This window comes from Amblyomma maculatum, chromosome 2 (genome assembly GCF_055883805.1).
Source record: "Amblyomma maculatum isolate TAMU_Amacu chromosome 2, ASM5588380v1, whole genome shotgun sequence".
NCBI lineage: Eukaryota > Metazoa > Arthropoda > Arachnida > Ixodida > Ixodidae > Amblyomma > Amblyomma maculatum.
Genome location: NC_139345.1, coordinates 67811155 through 67837169, shown reverse-complemented (window position 1 = coordinate 67837169; position 26015 = coordinate 67811155). Strand labels below are relative to the sequence as shown.

Here is a 26015-nt window from a genome sequence, read left to right as displayed (position 1 = left end):
GCATCATGCCACCAAACATATACTCTCTACCTCAATTGTCCTTCCATAACAGTGTGAAAGGAATAAGCAAAGGCTTAAAGTAAGGCTTACCCTGATTAATAAGCTATTAAACTGTCTGCTATATGATGCTACAAACAGGAATGAAAGGAATGGATGGAAGCATATGGCACTGATGCTTGTATGCATCAACTTTTTCATATCTGCTAGTAGAAGTCAGTCGACGAAAAGTAATAATTATGATTGAACTTCAGGGTAATTCATAAGTTTGCCTTTTGTAAATTAACAAAACTAGCAAGGCAGCATAACTACAAATACACTCCGCTATGATCCACTACTGTAAATGCATAAAGATGGTGCAAAGAGATCAAGACACTCGCATACCAAGCAGCATATTGGTTCAGCCAATCCTGAACAATACTCAAAGCATTGCAAGTTCTGAACATACTCTATACATCAAGTGTACAGCATCTTTAAGACCAAGAATCGGTGCTACTGGAGAAAGAAATTACCTTTACTCTACAAGATTATCCTCTTCCATTTACAACCCCACTGAGTAGTATTACAATGACATTGATTTTACCGTAGCTTAATATGTTAAGAAAGGCACCGAGAGTCTCCAAATTCTTTTTGGCTGGGTGTCCTATTAAAATAAAATAAATTTGTTTATAGCTCTAGTTTATGTTTTAAGAGTCATCTTCATTATCAGCATGACTATGCCAACAGCTAGACAATGGCCCCTCTCCTATATCCCTCCAATGAACCCTGTCTTGCGCCAGCTCATTCACACTAAATTTCACATTCCCAATCTCATGCGCCCACCTAACTTTCTAAGACGACAAGATGCACAACAGATCCCTCTGTGGGTGCAAAAGCGTAGCACACGAAACAAATGCGGACTTAACAGTTTGGCAGTGCAAGAGCCACTCACCACTGAAAGTAAGTGAAACCAGAACTCTTTGCGTAAACATAATTTCCTTATGTTATCAGCATAGCATAATTACACTGCTGAAAGCTTTCGAGTAAAGATGTTTCAGATGATGACAGCAGTCAAGGTGAGTGGAGCTGGCATTTGAAAAAGTTTGGGCAGCACACATTTGGCTATTAGGTATACACACATAACAGCATCCTCATTTTTCTCATAGCAATATCTACCTTTCACCTTTTTGCCTGACCTCTGCAATTTGCACCATCTACATCACAAATTCGACTTTCAGTAAACACAGTTCCCTTTCCACTCTGGAGAGGGCTGAGTGCTCAACATTGCCCAGCTAACAATGTAAGCATAATGTTGCACCAGAGTGGCCAAAAACAACCTCACAGTTTCTGCCACCACCACCAGCATGCTTTGAGCCAGGCTGCAAGCAACACCCACCCCAGGTAGAACGCACATGCCGAACTCAACGAAAAATCTCTAAACCCCAGAATTAAAGAGAAATACACAGCTCCAAAGAGGGGAGGGGGCACTGTTTCATAGCAGCCACAATGTTTACCTACTCCCATGTCAACGCAGCCAGCATCATCAAGTGCATGGCGTACATAGCAGTCCCATGCCAGTACGATGCCAGGGCTCCGTGACTGCACCGCAGGTAGGGCTCTCCAACCTTCAGGTACACATTGACAAAGCCTGCAGCACAAAGCATCACGTGTTATCTCACTTTAGACAGAAGGACAAGGTAATGTTCAGAAGGATAAGGTAATGTTCAACAGCATCAATAATGAATAGCAGTTTACGTTAGGTAGCGAAGCACTAGAAGTGGTAGGCGAATATGTCTACTTAGGACAGGTAGTAACTATCTGCAGACCAGAACCATGAAATGGAAATAACTAGGAGAATAAGGTTGGAATGAAGTGCATTTGGCAAGTACTCTGCGAGTACTTGCAAAATGCAAAACCAAGCTGTACTGTATGGCCTCTGAGAAGTGTGCCTTACTCAGCATCCAAGAGGCCAGAAAGGTTGATTTCTATCATCTTCCCACCTCAAATGAGCAACCCCAAAATGGCAGCTCCTCTCAACTTTGTGGCAGCAAGTGGTATTGTTAAGTCATGCGACCCATCAATGAATGAGTGCTTGGCTAAGCCACCTATCAAAAAATTCTCAGGGGCACTTTAGACCACTAAAGTGCAATGAAGCGAAAGCCTATAGGAGGTATTCACTGAGCCTGTACTACGACGATGCAAGCATCGTCGCGCCTTGTCCCCCATGTCAATGGTCGTCGGTGGTATTGGCGCGCGTCGGTTTGCACAGAATAAGGTTCACTGTCAGGTGCCCATCGTATATGGAAGGGATCTGTAAAGCTTTATCAAGTTGCTTAGTTCCACATCCACTTTTTGTTGTGAAGCCCTTTGTGCGCATGGAGTCTGCAGCGGCATTTTTGTGCTCCTGGGCATAACACCGTCTGCTCAGTGTTGCAACTAGGCATCCATCCACCTGTGCAACAGCATGACAGCAAAGTGGCCGGCTGCATATTGCACGCAACACAGCTTGCAACTCATCAAATTTGTTAACTGTTAGCTGCCACTGACGCAGGATGTATCTTGAAGAGACAGTGCATTATTAACTGCCCCAATTCCAAAACTGATGTGGCCGCGGAACGCACATTTTCATTGGAAGCAGTCGGCAAACTGCCCATTGAAGCTTTCACAAGCACTGTTCCAGCAGTAAAGCGAAGCATCTCAGTTGCTTGATTTGGGTGGCAGAAGGTCCAGCAAATACTGTTAAGCGCTCGCAGAATAAATGGTGCTCCCAGTGAGAATGTTTTGCAAATTTAGTGTCGGCAACGTAGCTGTGCTTGAAATGCACATGACCTGGAACCTGGGTTCGCAATAACACGATGTGTAGTGATAATCTGATGCAGTTGTAATACGTCACTTCCAAGCCGAGAGAGGTGACAATTTGCACTAACTATGCATACAGACACGTTGCAATTTACTCATCTCTAAAAACTGCGTGCCAGCCATAAACACTTTCACACACGTGCCACTCTTGGCGGCGTCCGCTTGCCCCCCAAAATTAAAACATTCTCATGGATTTGTGCGTTTTAATTTGTTCCCATCTCACAAAACTTAAAACTGCATTTCACAAGGCGGGCCCCGATGTCAGCGAGTTCAACACGAAGCAGTAGTTTTGTAATACGCCACACACCTAGACGACGCTACTGCAGTTGTACAAGTCGATGTTTTCAAAAAGAAGAACCTTTTATCGGGACCATGATTTTACTTGTTCGTATCCATTCACTCGCATGGTTTTCGCTGGCACATGCAGAAATTCCGACAAGACACAAAAGGCGCACGCCACGAATCGTGAGTAGAATACTTTGGCTGGTTACGGTGCCTGCACATGACCACACACATGGTGAATGCCGTGTTGGCCCCTAGCACCCTTCTTGCGGATGACGTCACGTTAATACCTCCCATACAGCTCGGTGGTCGATAGCTTTCCACTACGGCAGTCTATCTCTCTTTCTTATTTTACTCCCATCTTCCTTTTCCTTACAGCTCGGTTCAGGTGTCTGCAGAGAATTATGACACATACTGCGCCTTTTCTTTCGTGCAAACCAATCTGAAATACCGCTGATGCCTGCTATACTGAGTCTGCTTCTGTATGCTGTGTGGTGTGGCATTCAAGAAAGTGCCAAATGAAAGGTGCAGCACGGACGCCTGCATCAGACGGCCAGCGGGGTCAGCTTCATATGTGTGAGTCACCTAATGATGTCATCGGTCATGATGTCACAGTCTCGCGGAATCTCTTGAAAGAAGTTTGACACTTCTCACTAACGCATGCATGGACACGCTGGTGAGTCATAGCCATTAAAGGCTTTCACCTTAAACGACTATAGACACCTAATTTTTGGGTTCGTGTTTTATCATTTGTAATGATGCCTAGGACATAACTGTACACGGATAGCCATGTCACATTCGCCCAGACTGCTGAATAATTTATAATCGCATTTAGTTTCTCATATGTTTCGGTTTCGGTTTCAACAGCCGAGCAATAGCTGTTACGTCAGTCAAGTCTAGGCCATCCAGGGGATGAAAATACAGCGATATAATCATTGCTGTGTCATTTGAATTCACTACGATGATAAAGCCAGCCTACCTCAAGAATAGGAATCATTACAAGTAAAAAATGAGCGATTCTATCGCTGTTTTTTCATGCCGCGCATCAAGCCATGATGATGTCACAGCTATCTCTCAGAAAACGAAACCGAATACTAGCGAGAAAAGAAAATTAATTATAAATTATTTAGTGACTGTAAGCGAAAACTCCATGCGGATCGATATACGGTAATGGCTTAAGCATCATTAACAAGAAGAAATATGCCATAAAAATTTGACTATAGTCCTTTAATACTACCTGCTAGAGCCATACCCCCAACATGTCAGACACATTCAGGTGACCAACTTTTGAATTGGGTAGAACTACCACACTATCCTTTTAAAAGGCCAAGATAAGCTATACTTGAGTTTTGTGTGCAAAATTGTGTCACATATACTGCCAAAATAAAGAAGCAATTCTTCTCAAGCGTATAAAGTTAGCTGAAAAATAAATGGCTAAAATGGCTAATAAATAATTTTGTTAAAAAACCAAGAAGCTCAACCCCAAACATTAGGTAGAAAACCATTGACATCAGATGTTTTGCAAGTCATACAGAGTGATAGTGTGTTGTAAAAGCCCTAGAAAACTTACAAACCTGATATGATCCCATCCAATTCAAGGCCCACAGTAAGGGATGCCACACTTGTGAAGGCAGATATGGCCAAGGCTGCACAGTAAAAGAGAGTTCAAAGAAAGAATTTTCAGGGTAGCAGCTAGATGCCAAGTGTGAAAAGGAGCACGAGAAAGAAATAAACAAAACAACAAAATTACATGCATGTATATCAACAGCCAAGAAGGCCAATTTGTGTGTTCTGGTTACCTGCACATCTAGATGGGCTAGTTGATGCATACTAGCTTCCCATTCATGACTGCTCACTGCTCTCAAAATAAAAAAATGTAGACACGACACAAAGTAGGTCAAACACTAGCATTTGCCTCGTCATTATATTGCTAACGCCTTTCAATCCATATCGGCAATCATGAATTTTGGAATGCTTGAATCCTCCATTTACTGCTTCGTGTTGCCAGCCAGACCTTGGCGATTCAAATAAATTGCCCCACGATACACACACATGCAATCAATCAGATGGATGAACACCCCACAGCCAGCTATTATCTCTGCACAAACTTTTCTCGTCTCAAGTTAATAACAGAATCCGCAGAGGCAATCACTGCATGAAGCCAGAGAATAAAAAATATTTTGCGCTAAAAGAAAGTGTTTTGCATTTTTTAATCTGTCTTGCAGCGTCAAATTAACACACAAGCTACACTTACAACCTGTGGGTGTATTTTCTTTTAATCAATTTATCAAATGAGACCTTCGCTAACAATTTAAACTTTATGGCAGTGAATGTATACACTGCAGGAAGCTGAATTCGGCAGCATAGCTACAAGGGTTAACTGTTATTTAATGTGCATCGAGAACACAATCTAAAAATGCTAATTATACTTGTACGATGTCAGCTTACACGTTAAATACGCCAGGCAGTCGAAACTAACCCGAAACCATCTGCTACAGCGAGTTATCTTTATTACGGCCTCCGTGGTTGTTCAAATGTGCACGCGCGAAAGGCCCGCGCCAAATTTTGGCACGCAGAGGTGACGCAATTTGCATATGGCGCAGGTAACGCCCGTGTCGCAGCAAGGAAAACCCAAACAAGAACGCACGACATAATGTGCGCGCGCGTCGTCTCGCGAGCGACAGAGCGTGGTGCCGGAGGCGGCATGCGCCCATGCTCGAGTTGACAATGACACGAGGACACGCGGTTGACGCGGTCAGCAATGTGTAAGTAAGAAGACACTCACCGTAGAACCATATCTGCTCGCGTCTTCGACCGTCCGCCAGCGGAGCCTTCCTGCCCGTGGCCCAAAATAAGAGGACGGCTACGCCCGCGAGCACGGCCGCGACGCCCAGGCAGACGGGCACGGCAGAGTCCCACTTCAGCAGCTGGGCGACGACGTTAAACGCATACGTCGTTGGGACGGCGAGCAGGGACACGCCAAACACTTTGGTCGCTGACGAAAATGACGACATGACCCGGTTTCGCGGCGGACGAGCGCCTGCAGTATAGACTTCGATAACAGAGCTCCCTTGGCGAGTGCAACGCCTGTCCAAAAAAAGCTTTCAACTTCCGCAGCAGCGATGTTTGCCTTGCTGGTCCCGTAGAGCGCAGTCATCAGAAAGAAAATAAACTTGCTGAAACCAAGAGCACAAGATGCAGCCGACGTAAGTGTGTCTCGAGGGTTTTCTCTTGGCAAGAGTTCAACTCGTTCAACTCACTCCACTTCGGCGCGTCGCTACCATGCAGCGCAGGCGCAGCTAACAAGGCACATCACGCCAGCATCAGGAAGCCGTAGATCTCTCTTGGCGATTACGGCATAGAGAACTGCGCCGTTAAATTGTTCCGAGTCATTTACGAAACAGTTGCCGCACGACCAGCAACCCGCCTTACGCGTTGCTTTCCTGCACAGCTTCATACAGGGTTGCCAGACGTCAAAGTTTTGCCGACTAAACACCACGTGCGGTCTGGCTTATGCGATGGTTGTCGCATTTCACGCACTGCAGTCACGGAAATATGGCAGAGCTAATAATGTCGGTAGCACTAGTATCACGTAATAGGAACCAAGAGTAAAAAAATGGTAGGGGTGGGGGGAGCCGATCAAATATGCTACGATTCAGTTATGAATCAGTGTGCAGGAGTGCAGGTTCCAAATTATCTTAGAGTTTAAAGAAATTAAAATAGGTTCGCAAGTTTTTAAACACCACAAGCAACGCATACCATTATGCTACGAGTGGTATGTGCAGAGTGAAGGGTACATTTAGCACCAAGACACGTCATTCGTGTGCATGCATGGTGGCATTCATACCATACTGCTCAGTGCTCACACATGTCCAAAGAGATTAGGTTGTTAGGTGACAAAGCAAGGACAATGCAGGCTCAGCAAATCTGGCCTTTATGTCTGATCTTGTTGGCAATGTTCCACATATAGTTTGCACCTTTTTCATGCACTGTTTGGCCCTAGTTCATTCTCTTCCATCATCATCATCATCATCAAGGTGCAACTGCCATTCATATAATTTAACAATGCAACCCCTCATACATATCAGTGGTGCCTGCAGTGCTGTCACTGGTGCTTTGCTGTTGCATATTCAATATTTGCAAATGTTGTGGACACTTTTTAAATATATTCAAATACATTGGTTTTCACCATTTGATTCACATTTGATTAGATTTTTAACTGAACAAGCCCCATTCAATTCAGCGGCAAAGCTACATTATTCATGTTTGATTAGACTTCGAGACAGTACTATTTGCACGTGCACATTAATGAAGTAAATGAAGGAGATACGAGATTGTAAGCACCTGAGACACAGGAAATTAAAACTAGGATTCTGTGTGAAGAATGCTTTAAGTAATGGAAGTGAAATAATAGGATGCAAAAGTCTTCCAGTACTTCACCTCATCAACGTGGCATCAACACTGCCTGGAGGCGGAGCTTTGCACCAATAGACTTCAAGAAAAGCACCTTAAAAACGGAGCCTAAGGCCAAATACTTGAAGATGATACACTAATGCCGAATATTTGGTGCTGCAGATAATATCTGCTGTTTCTGTATGCATTGCAAGACAAACTGGATACGATACTCCGATGCACAGAAAGGCGCTTCAGTCTCCATTATCCTAGGACCCAAAAACTAGGGGATTCGTGAATAAGTGGAAGAAAGTAGTGAAATGCAAACTGACATAATGCATAGCGGCAGAGACGTAAAGATTTCACCTTTTTACAAAATGGCAAATGTGAATGTCTGCATATAAACAAGTAGCCATCTATGCAAGCCTACCTGAATGCAGCCTACCACATCTGTGAACATGAAACTTGAGTGAAATGTTAAACAATCACCCCATGTACTGCAGTGATGCAAATATGTACCACAGCCTCTTTCCTTCCTTTTTCTGCCGGGCATCCAAACATTTTACAGTCATAAGTTACATATTTATTGCCTTAAAAATATATACATATAGATATATATATAATATATAATATATAATATATAATATATAATATATAATATAGATGTATAGATGTATAGATACATATAAAAGGTCTGCTACTAAATTATGGTAGTTTCAGATGCACTATGATCTAAACGAAGTAGATTCACTAACCCGCCATTGTTCGCTTCATAGGTAACCAATCATGTGCACGCTTATAGCACTTATTCTCTTGAGTGCACTGTTACTCACCATTACCGCTGCCATTCTTCTTTTTTTTTTTTTACACTTTGTCATCCCCACAACTGCGCACAAACTACAACATATTCATACTGTGCACACAGTCACACAACTCTGCACAATGCCACTGAGAGTTCCTGAGAACAGATTGCACTATGGCTGGTGGCTGGTGGCTGGAAATGGCAGTCTTTTGGGCGACACTGAAAGTCTGATCCGGGCTTCACATACACTTCCATGATGAACTTAAGAGATTGCAGGAAGTGGTTCTTGCACACAACTGCAGCTTTGCCCACTTCTCTTCTATGCCTAGAAATAAATCACAAGAAACAAGAGAACTCAATATACACAAATGATTAAAATGGTTGCTTTTCACTCTTACCTTAAGCACTCTACAACAATATTTTATGAAATGTTATATGAAACCTCTGAGGATGCCCCACCCTATTTGTATAATATTGTGCTGGTGACAGCCTGAGTAACACGATTTTACACAGCACTTGTCAAAGTATGTTTACTTGGTGTAGATACAGTAAAACATCACTGATATGTTCCTAGTCCATATGCTTCAAATAACAGCGAACAATAAATATCCTAAAGAGTTGCATTATTTTTTCTTCTAGGTAATGTCTTCTGAGATAACATGACTTACTGGGGACTACATTCAATATTTAAATAAGCTTTTCTTATGTAATGCACTAAGGAATGAGGAATATGTTTAGGAAAGTGCTTAGGATTTTGTAGTGAAAACTACAATAGGCTAGTAAAAGTGCATTTTGCGGAGCCAGGCAGAGGTCACTACTGAGCATGAGCCGTTACCATGGCAACCAGCTGCGCCATTCCACAGGTCCACAGGTGTTCCGCCGCTGCATTTGCTACAGAGAGGAGGGGGGTAGCGGCATCCCTAAAGCCCCTTAATCATTTGATTAACAAGGGGCTTAAGGCATATGCTGGTTGTGTTTGATGTAACACTCACTCGCCTGCAGTCAAAGCTTTCACTCCGAAACTCTCTAATTTATTTAGTGAGGCAGCATTTCGCTCCCTGTGGGACTTCTGTTGATGCTTTCGTATTAACTGATTCAACTGATTGTAACTGGTGGCTGTTGGCAGGCAGTTTACAATGCCACTTTTTGAGGGATGCTGCCTTTCCCTCCCAGTGAAACTTCTAATGCTTTTGCATTATTGATTCAAATGACTGTGCCAGCTGATTTTGCAGGGTTGCCAGACTGTGCCACTAAATAGCCAAATAGGCCTACATTTCTCCTGCGTAAAATCTACTTTTTGTTAAATTTATAAGCCCAATCACCATTGAATTCGAGTGAATATGAATGAGCTCCAGTGAGAGGCCCTGTCAGACTAAATAAAGAATTAATTTTCTTTTGTTATGACAACACTATTGGCAAAAGTTGCAGTAAAGCCTGATTATGGAGAATGTGACAACACAGAATGACAGCAGCACATATTACACATCAAGACATGTGGCATGGGTGTTTTTTTGTTTTGTTTTTTTATATTGCCCTGTGAAGTGACTGCATTTGCGATGAACACCATATCTGCCTAGTCATTAACTGCATGCCTACACCGCCGACTTTTTACACTGGTGCAGCGTCTGTTAGCTACCTGTGGCTCACAGCCTTCATACCATCTTAGAGATCATGCACGAAAAAAAAACTAATCATAGATATATTTGCAGAAAATTAGTTTAATATGCCTGATGAATCCCCTTACAAAAAAGAAAATGCATTTTGGCGACTTTTGGGTTCTCATGCCAACCAATTTGGCAAACTGTGATTGGAGTAGTCTGGCAACCGTGGGTGGCAAGGGGCCTAAACGCTTGTGCATTTTTTTTTACTTCAGTTACTTTTTTCTTTTTTTTTCCTTTTTTTTTTTTTTTTTTTTGCTCCGCCGCGCGACAAGGCAGCAGCGACCCGCTACAAAGGGCATAGCCATCATCACCATCAACACCATCAAATAGTCACTTTTGGAGGATGGCACCAAGGGCCAAATTACACAATGACCACATTATAAAAACTGTCACAAACCAGTCAATCATCAGTTCAGTTCAGTCGTTCAGTCGTGTCCGACTCTTCGTGACCCTATTGACCATGTCACGCCACGCTTTCCGGTCTCTCACTATCTTCCTAACATCACATAACTTCATCTGCAGTGCCTCGAGGATGCCATCTAACCATCGCGTTCGCTGCCTACCCCTTCTCCGGCGACCCTCAACCTTTCCCAACATCAAATCTTGCTCCAGCGACTCCTCTCTTCTCATCAGATGACCAAAGTAGCTGAGCTTTAACTTTAGAATTTGACCCTCCAATGAGCAGTCAGGGTTTATGGTCGACAATATTGACTGATTTGATCTTCTGGCAGTCCAAGGAACTCTCAAGAGTCTTCGCCAGCACCACAATTCAAACGCGTCAATTCTTCGGCGGTCAGCCTTTTTCACAGTCCAACTCTCGCATCCATACATCACAACTGGAAAGACCATAGCACGAGTTATACGGATCTTGGTTGGCAGACTAATGTCTCTGCTCTTTACTAGGCGGTCAAGGCTAACCATAGCTCTCTTTCCCAGAAGCAGGCGTCTCCTAATTTCATGGCTGCAGTCTCCTTCCGAGGTAATCTTGGAGCCCAAGAAGAGAAAATCTGTCACAGCTTCCACCTCTTGTCCCTTGATGCTCCAGGACTTGATAGGGCAAGACGCCATGATCTTTGTCTTTTTAATGTTCAGTTTAACCCAAACTTCTCACTCTCTTCTTGTACGCGCATCAGAAGTCTCTTGAGTTCCGCTTCACTTTCTGCCATTAAAGTGGTATCATCCGCATATCTAAGGTTGTTGATACGTTTTCCAGCAATCTTCACTCCAGCTGAAGACTCGTCCAGACCAGCCTTCCTCATGATGCACTCTGCATATAGGTTAAATAGGCAGGGCGACAGTATGCAGCCTTGCCTCACTCCTTTCTCAATCGGAAACCAATCAGTAAGACCATGCCCAGTTCTGACTGTGGCCTCTTGCCCTTCATACAGGTTCCTGAGGAGACAGGTGAGGTGAATTGGAACTCCCATCTCTTGGAGAGCTTGCCACAATCTGCTGTGATCTACGCAGTCAAACGCTTTCGCATAATCAATAAAGCAGAAGTAGATGGGTTCCTGGAACTCTCTTGCTTTTTCCATGATCCAGCGAAGGTTGGCAACTTGGTCTCTAGTTCCTCTGCCCTTGCGAAACCCAGCTTGCACGTCCGGAAGCTCCCGATTCCACATACTGCTGCAGCCTACCTTGGAGGATTTTCAACATCACCTTGCTAGCAAGCGAAATAAGCGCGATCGTGCGGTAGCTGAAACAATCTTTGGCACTGCCTTTCTTTGGAATGGGGATGTAAACTGACCTCCTCCAATCCTGTGGCCACTGCAGGGTTGTCCAAATCTTCTGACATAATGTATGCAGAATGTTAACAGCGTCATGGTTGAGGTTTTGAAGCAACTCAGCTGGAATGCTATCAATTCCGCTAGCTTTGTTCTTAGCAAGGCTGGCTAAGGCCCATTCAACTTCACTCTTCAGGATGCCCGGCTCGAGATCAGTGATCACAACCGTCTTATGTTGGGTTTGCACATTCGGGTCCTTCTTGTACAGTTCTTCTGTGTATTCCTGCCACCTCTTCTTTATCTCTGCGGCTTCAGTGAGGTCCTTGCCTCGTTTGTCCTTTATCACGCCCATCTTAGCACAGAAGCTTCCTTTGATATCTTTGATTGTCTTATACAGAGCTCTTGTGTTCCTTAATTGGCTGTTGTCCTCAACTGCTTGGCACTGTATGTTCAGGAAGGCATTCTTATCTCTCCTTGCTATTTTCTGAAAATCCGCATTGAGAACCTTGTATCTTTCTCTTTCCCCCATAACTTTTGCCATCCTCCTTTCCTCAGCTATTTGCAAAGCCTCTTCAGATAACCAGTTTGCTTTCTTGCATTTCTTTTGCTTTGGAACTACCTTAGTAGCAACTTCTTGTATTATATCACGAACATCAGTCCACATCTCTTCGGGCTCTTTGTCTTCTAGATCTAATTCTTGAAATCGATTCCTCACTTCCACAGCATATTCTAATGGAACTTGATCCAGATTATACCTGAAAGGCCTTCTAGTTTTCTGCGTTTTCCTCAATCGAAGCTTAATCTTGGCAACAAGAAGCTGATGATCGGTGCCACAATCGGCCCCAGGCCTTGTTTTTACTGCTTGTATAGCGCTTCTCCATCTCTGTCGGCAAATAATATAATCGATCTGATTCCTGTACAGACCGTCCGGCGAAGTCCATGTGTACAGGCGCCTCTTGTGCTGTTGAAAATGAGTATTCGCTATGGTCAGGTTGTTTTCTTGACAAAACTCTACTAGCCTCTGCCCAGCTTCATTTGGCTCACCAAGACCGAACTTGCCTGTAATTCCGGATATTTCTTCACTCCCTACCTTAGCATTCCAGTCTCCTATGAGAAAAACGACGTCTGATGATGGGGTGCGGTCTAAAAGGCATTGTAGGTCCGCATAAAATCTCTCAACGTCAGCTTCTTTAGCAGTAGTGGTCGGTGCATAGACTTGGATAACTGTTATGTTGAAAGGGTGACCTTGGATCCGAAGTGAAATCATTCGGTCGTTTTTGGGGTTGTACCCTAGCACTGCTTTGCCCATTCTTCTGTTTACTATGAGAGCGACCCCATTCCTTCTCTTGGATTCGTGCCCACAATAAAGGACATAATGATTGCCGGAGTTAAAAATCCTCCGCTCCTATTGGCTCACATGACTGCCGATCGTAATAAATCGATAGGAGGCTAACTAATCGGTTTTTGAGAGATTTGTGATGGATTTGTGATGTGATCCTTGCGTAATACGGCCCCAGGGGCCTTTCCTCCCAACCTCCCAATAAAACTTGCAATGCTTTTGCACTAATTGATTAGCTGACTGTGGCAAGTGGTGGCAAGTGGCTGTTAGCAGGTGGTTTAATGATGTCACTTCTTGTGAGCCGTCGAATTTCCCTCCCAATGAGACTGCTGATACCCTGAGGGCATCAATAAAATCCCGCAGACGGCTAGCCTGTCTGCCAATACATTTCAAGCTGATGTGGGCAGCCCGATGGAGATGAGTAAATTATGTAGCTGAATAAAGCATGTTGCGGCCCCAACACGTACTACACACCTTTAGTAGGACTATTGAAAGATATGACCATATGCTCAGGCCCAATAAGTACAGCAAACAATCAAACAAATGCCAAAAAAAAAATTCACAAAAATAACTGATACATTCCATGTGAAAATTCTATATGCTATTAGTATACTACAACATATTACTTACCTTGTGATTTAAGTCCAACCCACAATGCAGGGCTATACATGACTACTGCTTCATCTCACTGCTCCCGGCAATACTGTGCAGCCTCTGCAACAAAATAGAGGCTGTGTTATTCACGTGCCCTAACTTAATGGCCAATCACAAAGTCACCATCTGTTGGAATTTGCCCAAAACAAACAAATCTGTCTCATTTTGCTCACACAACATTATTACACAAGAGTTCTCTAGATGAGCAATTGACTATATATAAAGTGAACTTCTTAACAACTTTTCACGCACAAAAGATTGTAAATGATGGATAGCAACATTCCAAAATAAACTGCACAGCTCTTTGCAACCTTAACACACATAAATAATTTGATATTTTAAAGAACAAGTATTAAGCAGTACAGGAGAACTCAGCTGTGATCCCATGTCAGCCTGACTGATATTTGCCATCATGATGATACTGATACGGAAAGAAAAAAGAAGTACAAAGCCATAAACTGAATATGCAGCATTCACATAGCACCTAAGAGCTCCACAAAGACAGACAGCATGCCTCTTGGACAGTACTTTCGCCGACTGTCTCCATGCATAGCAGTAACCAAATGCTAAGATGAACATCTCTGCATATGAACTACATACACAATAGTGAAAGTACCAGTTGAAAAAAGACAGATTAGAGTCTGCTGTAATACTGAACCACCAGGTATAATTTTTCAGATATACAGTCGACCTCGGACAACTTGTAGGGGATCGCAGAATATTCGATATAGCAATAATTCTATACAAAAAATGCCAGCAAATGAGCTTCTTAACTCAAAACCATGAATATGATGAACCCACGCTAGCGGCGCTTCCTCTACAACGATGTGCTGGCCCCGCGGCATATTTACAGCACAACTTGGCCACCTGTGAGGCGCTTGCTCGTGCATGCACGCACACACGCACACACACAACTAGTCTTCCTGTATATGCTCCCGCAGGACCAGAGTTGCGCGACTGTTTTCTTCGTGCGGCTCATCAAGTGTTCCACCTCCACATGGCGCAGCTAACTAAACAGATATAGTGCTGCTTCTATGCGCACGCAGATTTCCTTGAGGCACCACATGACTTCACTATGTACGGGCACCTTGCGCCATCTGGCAGTGTGCTCTAGTATTACCAGTGGCGGTGGCATTACACGCTATGTTGACACTTGATTTAGCATTTCGTGTACTGCAGCACAATTACCAAGGCATTGTGAACACAACAGCACATGTGAAAGATTAATCATAGGCAATGGCAGTACCGAGACACACTGCAACAACCGTTGCAAGCCTTAATCAGTAAACTAGGCTAGCTTCACCAGACAACAACCGAACGTTGTCTTCCCCACGTAACAGCAGTGTCGTGTTGAAACAAGCACGCCAGACCGAAAGCCAGTTTAAAATGGACCTAACGTTTACCTCATCACATGGTTTTACAACATGATCGTGGGGATGCCAAAGTTTTACTAAGTGATCGCGGGAATTCCATAAGGTGAAGAGCCCCCTCACAGGAGCACGATGCGCAGCTCAATGTATCGTATGTTAGACTTAACAGAAATTTGATAAATGTGCACAACACTGCTTTGGTTTGGCATGCAATTTTGAAGAGGATATACAGACAGTTTGATGTAAGCAATAATTCAATATATCCGGTTCAATACTATATCCAGGATCAGCTGCAATGGGCTAACTTTTTATTTATTTTGCACAAAGCCAGCAAGTACCCCTGCTCAACATGGCACTGGATGCAATCTACTAATGACCACATTTGAGTAAAATATGGAGACAAAGCAAGTACGTCCAGATAGGAAGTTACTATGTGGCTGCCATGGCAATGTGTACTTTGTTACGCTAATTTATTTATTATTTACCCAGTGCTTTTTTACTCCCTTCTTAAATGCCCTCGGGCCTTGAGGGTAAAATAAATGAAATGAAATGAAATGCTCCACTAGGTGCCGCCTTAATACAGTGTGGGCAAACCCCCCACTTTATAGAATCACACGGCTGGCTGAAATATGTCCAGGGCCCGTATTCCAAGTTTCCGGAATACGGGATGTTGCCACCACTTCCGGTTCCATAGTGGCAACATCCGGTTCTGGCGTTTCCACCAATCAGATGATTCGAGGTCACATGAGATATCGACACTTTCGATAACGAAACAAACTCGGAATAAGGGCCCAGGCTCCACACATGCAGGTGCCTCAGTTCTTTACAGCATGTACAGCATAAAAAATTACAGGGCTGCACTTAAGTTGCCTTACGTGTGGAAATGCAAGAGTGGTAAGTTTCGGGCATAGTTTATGAACTCGTTCTGCGTTCTGTTAGTTTTCCAGGGTGCACATTTATTTTTACTTTACTTTGCTTACTTTAATTAATTCACCTTTTTTTATAAGTGTCCTTTATGTATTTTTGCCCCTTCTTGTTTTTGTTGCTGTTTTCGTGCATTTTTTTTTTTTTTCATTTTTGAGTTTCGATGTTTCCCTTTCTTTCACTACTTTTTTTTTCCTTTTTGCTTAAATACTTCCTTTACTTATCTGTCATCTATTTTTTTCCTTTCTCTCAACGTCTTGCAGCATTCTTATGACAAGGAGAATTATGGACACGTTCGCATGAAGTCGGCATAAAGTAGTGGTTAGCGTGCTCGGCTAGGACACGGAAATATGGTGGTTTCAGCCCTGGCGTGGACATTTTTTTTTTCATTAATGAGTGACAACCGACTGTGGTCACGCTGTGTCCACGCATCCTGTCCACAGCTTGTGGTGACACGCTGTGTTGACACCACTCATGAGGCAAGAAATGCTTTTGTATTAAAACCTTCAGATGTAACATGCATACTTGTGAATGCTGTCTGAATGTTATGTCCTTTCTATGCAAACTGGAATTTCCACAAATGCGGACAAAATAAAATGGCCTGAAGCAAAAAAAAAAACCTGGCACAATTTTTTTTTTTCTGGCACACACTGATGACACACACCACTTTTCTTTAATGTTTGCCTCTGACAGGTCTGACAAGATAGCCTGCCACAAAACAACAACTTTGTAACAGCATTCCAGTGGCTGAAAATATGACTATCTCCAACCTATGTCGCATTTTTTAGAATGTCCATTATTGCCATGAGGCATCCCATCAGTTCTTTCAAACGTACACATATGATGGAATGCTTACAAGCTGCCCACATGACGGCCCTAGAGTGCAGGCACACACCTGCCCAGAGAGGCTTTTTATCCAGCCACCTGTTTAAAATCATGCCAAGCAAATGTGTCTTCCCAATTATGTACGTTCGTACCCAATGCAGCCTTAACAACACTCACTTTGCATGCAGCACTGCTGCCAGCAGAAGACCAGCAACAACGGCTGCAGCTGAAGCACTCTTCTCTACTGCTGCAGAAGGTTGCTGAACAATGCGGTATGCTGTCGTCGCACCCAGTTCCTGTAGATCAGCCACAGCTGCGCCACTAGCTTCGGCTGCCATGTCCTTCTGTCCCGTAGCCAACACATCAAACACACACGCATCCAAGTAGGCACCTGTCAAGTTCGCAGCGCGACACGCCACATCTGCCTCTTCCAGGAGCCAGGCAGGCTCCCCATGAGGCGCTGGGAGGCGTTCCGAGGCAGAGCAGCCCCGAAGGCACAGCTGCAGCAGCTGCTCACCGGCAAGAGTCGGAGGAAGGCGGAGAGCCACTGACAGAAAGTCTCCCTGCCGCCTTATGAGCAGCCGAGCTCCTGCGTGTGTCAACACCAGCTCCACACGGTTCGGGCTGAGTGCCACCAGGCGCACTCCTTTGCCGGCCAAAGTTGCCCCGTCAGCAAAGACCCCTGGCAGTGAGCTGTTCTTGATGTCCGCTTCATAGACCTTCTCCATTGCACATCCTCCATGAGCACGGATCACCACTGTCACCTGAAACATACCAGAGAGCCCCCATTTAGAACATGAGCTCTACTCTTCACACTGTAACACCAAAGGTCATTCACTTGTGCATTTGATCTTGAACTGAGAAACGCCATACAGGACAGCTCCAGAAATTTCAACCACCTGGTTTTTTTTTTTAACGTGCACTGAGCACATGACTAGGCGGAGAGGATCTAACAACTTCTTCAATTGGTGCTTCATTGCTCAGTCCCACCATAGATGAGGTGCATGCCGATCCGTGTGTGTCAATGCTTCGGTGCAAGTGTCAGGCTAATGTGTACACATGCTTAACAGAGCTTACCCTAAGATAACACGGTTTAACTAGAATAAAACTCTGCAATTTTTATTACGGCTATGCATTTAATACCTGCACTCACAGTGTGTGGTGTCTTGTCATATTTACGGTTTTCTATGCAAGCAAAATTTTTGTAGACCCAGGCTGGCTTATAATAAAAAGCATTCAAATTGAATTTCATGCAGTTTGCCTATGTAAGTGTGCACTGTATAGCATATACCGTATGCTTGGCCAGACAGACACAAGGTGTTGTTAGCGTGCTCTGTGTAGGCTCAGATGTGGAAGAAGCAGTCAAAGGCAAAGAAAATAGCCGGATAAAAACATGGCTGCTATGAGAGCTGCTATGAAAAGGAGAAAGGCGAAGTCACTATTACTAATGGTTGTTGCCATAGTTACAATCTCAAAAAATTAAATGCATTCCTGCAGCAGCCTTGCGCAGCATAAGTAGAAACATGGTTAAATTTTTCCATAATGGAATAACATTCTCCTAATATGCCCTTTATGGTTAAAATTTTCCATAATGGAATAACATTCTCCTAATATGCCCTTTACCTTTTTTCTTTGCTGAGACAGTCATTCAGTATATCAGGACTTTTAAGAGAGAGCTTGCTTTCAGTGACTGACCAAGAAATCATTAGTACAAGGCTTCATGAAACGAAAAAATTCGCATGACGTTACTTAGTAACAAACAAAAACAGAAAGCATGATGTGCCAATCATGTTGAATTATTGCAAAGTTGTTCATCACCACGATTTGTAAATACAAGCCAAAAGAAAAAGTTACAGGTACTCATATGATCTGATGTGAAGAAATGTGTAAGCAATATGCACTTTTCCAATGTTGCCTATCCCTTTTAGCCACATTCCGCTGTCTAAAAGGTACACCAATTTCACTTTTTTTTTGGCTGGCTTGCATTTGCTGCATGGGAGTTGGGAATGCTGCATGTGGAGTTGCTGTGTAAGTAAATAATACGGAAAAAAAGTGGGCAGCCCTTTATCTAGGAGGGTGGGATGGGACGGTGACTAACAGGTGGTGCTCTGGCGCGGCGCCTGGCTTTCCCCTTGCATTTCTGAATGCGAACGGACCATCAATTGTTCATTCTGCTGCTGCACGAACATTTATTGAGTAGATGTCTAGTGGAGGATGAGGGAGGGTGGTTCAGTGGTGGGTGGAAGTTTGAAGGGTAGAGTTGGGTGGGTGGTACAACAAATGTGGGCATCATTTGGGGAGGTGGACGGAGAATGGTGGTGGTGGGCCTGTTACACAGTAGAATGCAAAAACGTGAAAAAAAGACGGCCATCCAAGAGAAACACCAACTTAAGCTCTTCTGTCAACTTAGGCCACTGAAAACAATTCCTATACCTCTGACGAATGTTAACAGCAGTTCCTGGATCCTAAACCTCGTATACTGAAACAATGCTAGGAAGTTTTTAAGGTACAGAGACACTAAATGCAACAGATTTTTTTACTGCTTGTTAATAAACAAAAACAAGTGCGCCCACCTTCGACAGTATGGTGGCCTTCTTGCCAAACAGACTGTTTGTGACTTGCACTGCCAAGTATGCATTGTCAACCAGGGGCCGAGCACCTATGGCACGGCAAGTCTGTAGCTCTCCCCCAAAGGTACGCAAGTGGGTGTCCCCATAGAGGCTACACTGCCGCCAATCCTGCTCCGGCTCTCCTATTGCAAGAGAAGGTATGAACAGAAGCGAGTTAAAAACCAAAAAATGACACACACTGTCCGACCATCCTTAACACTTTCAAGGTTCAGACTGCATCAATACTGAAGGCCCTTCTTTCCAAAATCCCTGTGTGAAGTTGAAAAAGAGTAAAAACCAGGAAATCGAAAACTAAAACAGTTTTCAATCAACCTATAGCGTATGAAATGCAAAAGTATGGCATCACGACTAGGGTCCAAAAGCATTAACAAGTGTCATGAAGTCGATTTCACAATGCCCTCTTTACCTGTAACAGTGCAGCATTCAACCAGAGACATGCTTGCATTTTTCATACTTTCCTGCGATGCAGGAACGGTTAATGCACGGCTATCTTGGCATAGCTAAAAACGCCCTGGAAGTGGGCAAGATTGTGTGTGATTGTGCTTGCCGGTGACTATGGTTTCTTGTCAGTTCTTTATTTTAGAGTAACTAACTATTGTTTAGCTAAATCTAGGTGCTCACCTTTAATGAAACAATGGAAAGAAAACTTGTTACTGCAATCTAGCTTATAACTGATGCTTTTTGTACGGTCGCCACTTAGGCTCGACTGCTGTGCCACCTACACATCCTGAAAATTTCAAAATCATATGTGCCGGAAGACCTTATGCGTTGAAGATTTTGCTCCAGAAAAATATTTCATGCTTAAGTGTCATGCAATATATGACATGCAATACATGACATGCAATATGTCCCTGTGCAGTAATTTGAATTTGGGAACCTTGCCCATACATTTTATATATATTTTGTATATTTTTATATATATTTTATATGCCGTATTCATTCGCATCCAATAAACTCGATTAAAAAAAAAAAAAAAGTAACTACCAGGCCCTGGGAGCAAAAAGCTTAAGCACATCAATCTGCAAGTACTGTGCAAAAATGCGGACATGTCCCTTGCAATGAACGCCTGACTACATTTTCTCTCTTCACAAACAACCATATAACACTTGTCTTTACTTTGTTTCCATACATACTGAGCACAACAGTGCTAGCTGGCACTACTTCATGCCTTGCTATCATCTTATCTTATGTCCCAGATAGCCTTCAAGTGAAACGGACCCACCAGATTGCCAAATACAGGTCTCTTTGGCTGGATTGGACGCCCATGTCTCTGGAGGGGTGGCCTCACTGCAGTTGAGTTGGTCCAGTGCAGTCACTATGAGTCTATATCGGAAGTCACCAGCACACTCCTTTTCCACACGGGAGAGGCAGGACCGAAATTCTGCCACATTGTCACACGAGCCGGCTTTGTGTTTGGCATAGCAGTTCAAGACGCCGCACTTATCCGCTGCAATCGTATCAACAGCGCATGAAAAAGGAAGAGCAAAAAGCCATACCTCAGCAACAGCTCAGTAGCATCCATAAACTCGGCATAACTGTTGTATTGTTTTTTTGGAACACAGTATATGTGAGCCAGTCGCCAATAATTGCCATAGACATGCTCATCTCTTAAGTAATCTTCAATAGTGGGACCCTTGAGATGTCCATACGTGAAATAATAAAAAGCAACTTCACTTTTTACCTTCCTTGGAGTAGCTATGCTTGATCAGCCCAGTATCACTCATTCAACACTTAACCACAGTGGCAGCATCTCAACCATGTCAAAATGGAAAAATACCATGCTAAGGTATTCTTTTAGGTTAAGGAGCTTTGAATGACCTAAAATGAGTCTGCATCCTTAAAAAACAGCATCCCTCACTACAAAAAAATACTGCTTTTGAGGATATAATACATTATTGAAAACCAGAGAAAAAAATTCCCTAAGCATCCCATTCATTAAGCCTGTAATTTCCTGCACATACAAATAAAATTCTATAAATGTGCACAGCTCATAAGGCCACAAAAGATGCGTATAGTAGTAAAGCCGCTTACATTGATCTCCACTCAGCCCTGTCTGCCTGCACTGGACATGATCAACATACACTATGAATTTTTTTGATCTCACCTCTCTATACGACTGCCACCTATAGTTATTCACCCCACCCCCTTCAACTACCACTTAGGTTACTTGAACAGACTGGGACAGAACAACAAAAGAAACAGCTAATCTGCTTATTTACTAGCCTCAAACTTTTGACTTAACAGGCCAGTACTAGCTAGCAGAATGACTTTTTTATATGCAAGTGTGTGTGTGTGTGGGGGGGGGGGGGGGAATGGTAAGCTGCTGTTCACAACTTGAGGGCCCCATGTACGAAATGTACTCCAAACCACCTTACTGTTAGTGTTTTCTTTTTGCACGATCCAGGCCCATGATCACTGCTGGCCCTTCACAAACATGACTACTTGCAATTCAGTGGAACCCTACTATAGTAAAAGATATAGTAAAAACTCTGATATAATAAAGTGAACCTGAAGTCCCAGTTCATCTTTCATAGACAACTGTATATTTTTCCCCCTTTATAGTAAAGATGTTTTTGATAAAAATCTGTTATAGCAAAGTGTGCCTGGTCGTGGTGACATACTTTCCACGAAATGACATCACCACATGTGTACTACCTAGCACATTTTTCTTCTTGAAAAACAGAAAAAAAAAAAAAAAAAAAAAAACAGGCTGACTGTTTTTTAAATGGATTTAAAACCAGGCTTAGCAGCACTCAGGAGAAGCTAACTTTACATTAGCTTTGGAGCCATGAGGGAAAGCATGCAGTGCATAGGAATAAAAGAAGTAAAGCTGTCTACAAACATGAAGGCGGTGCCGTCTGTTCAGAAAGTCAGAGAAAGTAAAAGTGCAGCAAGAAATAGAGAAGGAAAGAAACAACAAACATTCACAGTACTGTACATCATGAAGCACGAGGCAGCGGTGGCAAGAACTGAAGGCGCGGCATGTACGATTTTGCAGCACTTGGCTGCCGCATGCATTTCTTATCTATTTCCCTTTAAAAACAGCGGAAGATAACTCCGTGTTCATGCAAGCCTTTGGTTTTCATATGAAATCAAACTTGGCTGTATTAGCCATGTTGTCCTTATGCTTAATAGGTACTTCCACGAGATGTAAACAAAAGATCTTATAAAAAAAAATGAAAAATGAGACAAGAAAGATGAAAGGTATTTTAGTGTTGTTTTTTTCATTCGGCAAGACGTGTTCAGTAAGTACGCATATAATTACCAGACAACATCTTCAGGACCATGACATCACCAATAACTGATATAGTAAAGACCCTGATATAATAAAGATCTTTCCAGGTCTGAGTGACTTTGCAATGAAGGGGTTCCACTGTACCTAACTTCTTTTCGTAAACTGCTGTTCTATTCCCAGGCCGGTCACTGCTTACTAATGCAGTGATAGGTCTGGGAATCAGAATTTAAAATAAAATGTTATGCAACCTCTGAATACCCCTGGACAGTAGGTGTTGAATAGCAGCAGATATCCTCCCTTCCACCTGCAAAGGATATGATTGCTGTGCCATTCAGGCAGAAATTTTCTGGGATTAGTATGCTTCTTCCCCAGAAACAAATACATAGAACAGGGAAAATCAAAACTTCCACTGCTAAACTCGTATCAAAATTATTTCAGGTGATGTAGTTGAATAAATCGCTTGCTCTCATTTCTAGAGATTTCTGATAAGCCTACCATATGCATAAGCAAATAAAAAAAAAAACCACTATAATGAAATAAGTGCATCAGTAATGGAACACAAGCCAAATATATGAAAGCAAAAAAGATTTTTGCACGACTCCACAGGTGGCTATGTGGTTATGTGCTATAATACCAGTGTGCCACTTCTGAAAGAAGTGCAGCAGAGCTCACAGTGACAACCCACTCAAAAAAATATCAACAGGTCCAATCGTAAATTTTCCATCTGGAACTAACTGGTCGAAAAACAGTTGCAGTTTCGCAGAACATTGGGCTCAACCATTTGAGCTCAGCTGTGCAATCGAATTCAAATCGAATACCCACTGAGCTCAAATGGTTTGAGCTGTTTGACAAAAAGAAGAAAAGGCAATTCCATTTGAAGCCTTTCTTCAAATGCTGAGAGGCCTCTGCAATTTGAAGCAACATTTTGCAAGGGGACTGAAATTATGAGAAATATAATAAGCGAGACAAGCATGTGCATCACACACAAGAACCAACACAGATAGATGCAAGATATATCTGCAGAACACTTTTGCACCAACTCATATGTCACACGAACACATCAGATCCTTATTGAACTCGATGTGCATTAAGGTTTTTAAGAAGGATTGAAGCATCCTGTGCTAAATAGCAGTTTTGAATTACCACTGAGAAGTTTCCTTCGTGTGTGTTAGGTGACGTTGAGGGTGGCGAAGCTCGCACTCGAATGTGCTTGAAAACTCTAAGAGTGATTGAGGAAGCGGCTTCGAGTCAAGCAGGCTCAGGCTCTTGAAAGTTGCACTTGAAAGTTGCCGTGTAACAACCCCAATCTGCATTGTAACAACCCCAATCTGCATTGGGTTGAATGCAGATCGAGTTCAATGAGGATCAAGTGTTCATGTGACATAGCTATTATATATGGGTACATAAATAAATAAATGAATTCGCAACACCACTACCGAGGCCAGTGATGCTTAATGTCCAATAATCAAAATTACCTTATTTAATTATGCCCAAGTTGATGACTGACATGCTGAAATCATTTAGAGAATATTAAGCTGCAAATACATTTTAAATAAGAACGTAACTATTTAGCTGTTCTCTTTTTATCACCAGCTGCATATATGCATATCTCAGTCAAGGACTTCAGTGATATCTGCTTGAACTTTCAAATTGAAAATGTGCCCTAGACCAATTGAAACCAACTGGCGGTTCCAAGTGGCGTTATGAGTTCCCAATTGGTTGGTTTCAAATGGCCAGTTGGAAATGATGAAACCAACTAAAACCTTAAGAACCAATTGAGCTTCTAATGGGTTTCGAGGGTTCCAACTAGGAGATCAAATTGGGAGTGAAGAAACCATTTGAAACCTCAGGAACCAGTTGGTTAATCCCATATCGGAATGGCAGAACCAAATGGAATGCCCAACACACAAGAACCAACACAGATAGATGCAAGATATATCTGCAGAACACTTTTGCACCAACTCATGTCACACGAACACATGCCCATGCAGTAAGCTGACATATTGGGGTCAACTGGTTCCCAGTGAATACAAAGGGGATGTCCATGCAATTGGACCAATTTGTTTGTTCTTCTGAGGAGTGCTATGATTTGGCAGTCATATACGCAGGTATAAAACATGAGCAGACTTTTAAATTGAAGCTTCTTAAAATATTTCCGATCGTGCAACTGCGTACGCAATTGCACGATCGAAAATATGACGTCACTGCCAGCATAATAGTGTGTGCTTGATAAAATATGCTTGTGGAAAGAAGTATGCTTATCGGCGAGTTCGATAAAGCTTGCTGTACCGGTCACGTGATGAGTGCGGCGCGATAGTTTATTCGGCCGTGGTTTATTAATGTGTACGCTCGGTGCTCATGTGAAACAATCATTCAACGAAGCCGCGACGAGTGCACAGCTGCATTTAAGGAACAGCCAATGAATACGCGACAGCAGCGATAAGCATGTGCACTAGCACGACGTCATATGAATGATGCTTGTGACTAGGTGAACGAAGTACTGTGCGCGAGACTGCGGCAGACTTGTTCTCAAGAAGGCAATATGGTGGAGAAGCGATCCATTAATCGCAGTTGAAACTTCGACGAAGTACTGATAAGAATACACCAGAAGGTGTGCCTGCTACAGCCTGACCTGCGCGCATGCTGTCGCTGTCGGAAGCAAAACGGGCGCACCGCCCACTCATATAGTGCCGCGATCGTCGGCACAAGACCTAACCCACGCAAAAGATGCGCCGCTCTGTACGTGTAAGAATCAAGGACGTAGCAAAAAAAAAAAAAGAAAAAAAAGAAAAGCTTTATCCCAATATACAGCAAGATTAAAATTCCTGAGAGAAGAGTGTATCCGACAACCCCTGCCGATCGCACCACGAACCGGAAAAAAGAAATTGAGTATGAACATCATGCGAGCACAACTCACAACTCGTCGCAGTAGAAAGCACGACGGATGTGAAAAGCCATCGAAGTAGCAGCATCATCAAACAAGGCAGGAGGTATAACCGTATAACCGGCGAAGCGCGACGATCACCATAAATGCAGTGATAACGCCGCCATGTTTGTGTTGAATTCTCTCCCCCCACCTCTCTTTTTTGTATTGTGTTTATCTATTTTTCTTGTGGTTCGTTTTGTACCTTGTTCCATAGCCCTCTAGCGGACTTCCTAATCGCTCCAAACATGGTCCGGGTTCGTCTGCTAGGAGTCGCTGGCAAGAAAAACGAAACTTAATTCAAGCCGATCACTGCCGATCACTCTTAAACGCTTGCTGCGTGAACGAAGGCGCAAAATAATTATTGTTGACTGATAAAGGTCTACGTATAAATTAATACGTCCGAAGGAACAAAAGAA

At 43.1% G+C, this 26015-nt stretch overlaps 2 protein-coding genes across 2 annotated transcripts in view; both read right to left on the bottom strand.

The window, feature by feature from the left end:
* Window positions 1-8177, bottom strand: part of LOC146198895 (transmembrane 6 superfamily member 1-like) — a 29845-nt gene extending 21668 nt beyond the window's left edge. The window contains exons 1-3 of the mRNA XM_084594368.1: window positions 5903-8177; window positions 4692-4763; window positions 1495-1624 (exon numbers count right to left, since the gene is read on the bottom strand). Coding sequence (XP_084450494.1) covers window positions 1495-1624; window positions 4692-4763; window positions 5903-6131 — 431 coding nt within the window. The 5' untranslated portion in view covers window positions 6132-8177. The remainder of the gene's footprint in view (window positions 1-1494; window positions 1625-4691; window positions 4764-5902) is intronic.
* Window positions 8178-8355: 178 nt separating this feature from the next.
* LOC146198894 (repulsive guidance molecule B-like) lies at window positions 8356-25757 on the bottom strand. The gene is made up of 6 exons (XM_084594370.1): window positions 25591-25757; window positions 20661-20885; window positions 19382-19560; window positions 16986-17572; window positions 13666-13749; window positions 8356-8636 (listed from the first exon to the last, which is right to left on the bottom strand). Exons 1-5 carry the CDS (start codon window positions 25646-25648, stop codon window positions 13716-13718), a joined length of 1083 nt encoding a protein of 360 aa, XP_084450496.1. The 5' UTR covers window positions 25649-25757; the 3' UTR covers window positions 8356-8636; window positions 13666-13715.
* Between the last annotated feature and the right edge of the window lie 258 nt (window positions 25758-26015).

Excerpts from the sequence above, each read along its gene's own strand:
- LOC146198894 (XM_084594370.1), bottom strand. The coding sequence starts at position 25,648 with ATGATGCTGCTACTTCGATGGCTTTTCACATCCGTCGTGCTTTCTACT. Across the intron at positions 20,886-25,590 it reads GCTTTCTACTGCGACGAGTT|CGGATAAGTGCGGCGTCTTG; the intron begins GTGAGTTGTGCT and ends ATACGATTGCAG. Across the intron at positions 19,561-20,660 it reads GACCTGTATTTGGCAATCTG|GAGAGCCGGAGCAGGATTGG; the intron begins GTGGGTCCGTTT and ends CTCTTGCAATAG.